General features: G+C 44.2%; 1 protein-coding gene across 2 annotated transcripts in view; it reads right to left on the reverse strand.

The window, feature by feature from the left end:
• FLT1 (fms related receptor tyrosine kinase 1) overlaps window positions 1-2,173 on the reverse strand; it is a 171,722-nt gene that overhangs the window by 53,966 nt on the left and 115,583 nt on the right. For both annotated transcript variants that reach the window (XM_019666062.1, XM_019666061.1), the window contains exon 15: window positions 151-282. In XM_019666062.1, coding sequence (XP_019521607.1) covers window positions 151-282 — 132 coding nt within the window. The remainder of the gene's footprint in view (window positions 1-150; window positions 283-2,173) is intronic.

Raw genomic sequence — 2,173 nt, forward strand, 5'->3', positions numbered from 1 at the left:
GCGGGTCTCAGGTTGGGGTGGGGAAGGGGACAGGAGGTCAGGGAAAGGCATAGACTGGAGGAGCAGCAGGAGACTGGGAGGTGAAAAGTTAAACAAACAGGGAAATAGATGTCTGAACAGTTTCTGGTTGCTTCTGAAGCAGCTGTTTACCTTGCACGGTGAGGTATGCTGAACTTTCCACAGACCCCTTCTGGTTGGTGGCTCTGCAGTGATAGACGCCTTCATCCTCTTCTGTGACTCTTTCAATAAACAGTGTGCTGCTTCCTGGTCCTAAAATAATTCCTGAGGAGTGAGATGTGTTTAGATTAGTGGGTCTGGATAACAAACAAAAACAGCCCCTTCTGTAACTCAACCCCTTTCCTATCATTATGTATTCAGACAAGGAAATCTGAGCTCTGGCTAACCTGGCTGGGCTGCTTATTTGTTTTCTCTGGTCCAGGCTTTTGAATAGCACCTTCACCACCCAGCAGAGCAGAGCTCTGACCCCCAGCTTTGGAGATGCAGCTGACCAGAGCCCTTCACTTTGTAAAAGAAATGCGATGGGACTGCCATACCCAACCTTAAAATGCCAAGGAGGTAGCGTCTCTAATGATAATAACAGCCATTTACTTAGTGCCCGCCACATGCTGGGCACTACGTAAGGCGCTTCCTAGCTTGCGTTCAGAACCACCTGAGGTATGATGGTCTTCATTTTATCAACATAGAAGCAGAGTTGGTGAGTTAAGCAACTTGACCAAGAGTGTGCCGTGTGACTGAAAGCACATTTGTGGCATATGGTTTAAGGGAAAGCATGTTTCGTTTGTCACAGTGAAAGAGAGCTTGGGCTGTGTTTTATAATCTAGGCCTTACTACTTCAAGCTTTGTCACTTTAGGCAGTTGCTTAGCCTTTCTAAGTCTCAGTGTCCTCTGTCTTAAAATGGATACGAAAGTAGTTCCTACTGACAAATGGGAAAGTGAATGGCAAACGCACGACACATAGTAAGTGTGTAGTAAACGTGAGCTTAAGTATCACTGTGGAGCATGATGTCAGGGAAGGAGCATCAGGAACCTTCAGACCTGGCTCCGTGACCCAGTAGCTTCCACACCCTGTACTGTCACCAAGTATTCATTTTCTCCCTCTCTCTCTCTGTCTCACTCACTCACTTTTACCCACTTTCTCACTCTCAGACACTCACCTACATCAGCAAACAGAAAGTAATGGATGAGAATGACTAAATGTAGCACATACCCAGTTAAATGCAAAATCTGGGGCAAGAGGGAGGTCAGTAAGGATAGGAAGACTCAGGGAAGGCGGCATGGAGGAGGTGGGCCTTGAGCTGAGGTTTAAAGGATTAGCAGAGGTGAAGGGAGAAGGAAGGCTTGAGAAAAGGCAAGACACTGAAATGAATATTCATTGAGTGCTTGTTCTGGAATAGTGATAAAATGGACCTGACCAGATTCGAGGCTATACTTTGTTGGTTTAAATAGTTTGTATTCCCCCTGATTATAACAGAGATATTCAATATAAATAATTTGAGAAATACTGGAAAGCATAAAGAAAATGTAAAAAACAAACCTACAATCTGTTTTCCCTTTAGTGTTTTAAAAATGGACTTCTTTATACAGTTTGTTCATTCATATAATAAATATTTTTGAGCTCCTACCATTACTAAACTATTGTATGCTGATGATACAATAATAAGCAAGGCAAAAAATCCTTGCTTACAAAGGGTTAAATTATAGTTTTGGGGAATTACAAATAAATAATGTAATTTCAATTAGCAATAAAGCCTGAGAAGAAAATAAACCAGGTTAAGGAGATCATGGGTTAAGGAGCATGAGGAAGCCATTTTATTTATTTATTTATTTATTTTTAAAGATTTTTTTTATTGGGGAATTGGGGGAAGGGAAACAGACAAGTTGCTATCGTTTTTTTTGTTGTTGTTGTTCTTCAGTCTAGCTGTGGAGGACGCTGCCCCACTGGCCCAAGTTGGCACCACCACCGCGCTCCTCCCAGGGCCAGGCAGATCTGTCGCTGCTCACGCTGGCTGCTGGCTACACATGGTTTCCCATGGCAACCCACTTGCCTTCGTGGGGCGACTCCCGGCAGCCCAGCTCCAGGTTGAGCTGTTGTTCAGCATCTTAGCTGTGGAGGGCAGTGTCACTGGCCCTCATATGTGGGATCCAAACCGGG

The sequence above is a fragment of the Hipposideros armiger genome, unplaced genomic scaffold (assembly GCF_001890085.2).
Source record: "Hipposideros armiger isolate ML-2016 unplaced genomic scaffold, ASM189008v1 scaffold_459, whole genome shotgun sequence".
Lineage (NCBI taxonomy): Eukaryota > Metazoa > Chordata > Mammalia > Chiroptera > Hipposideridae > Hipposideros > Hipposideros armiger.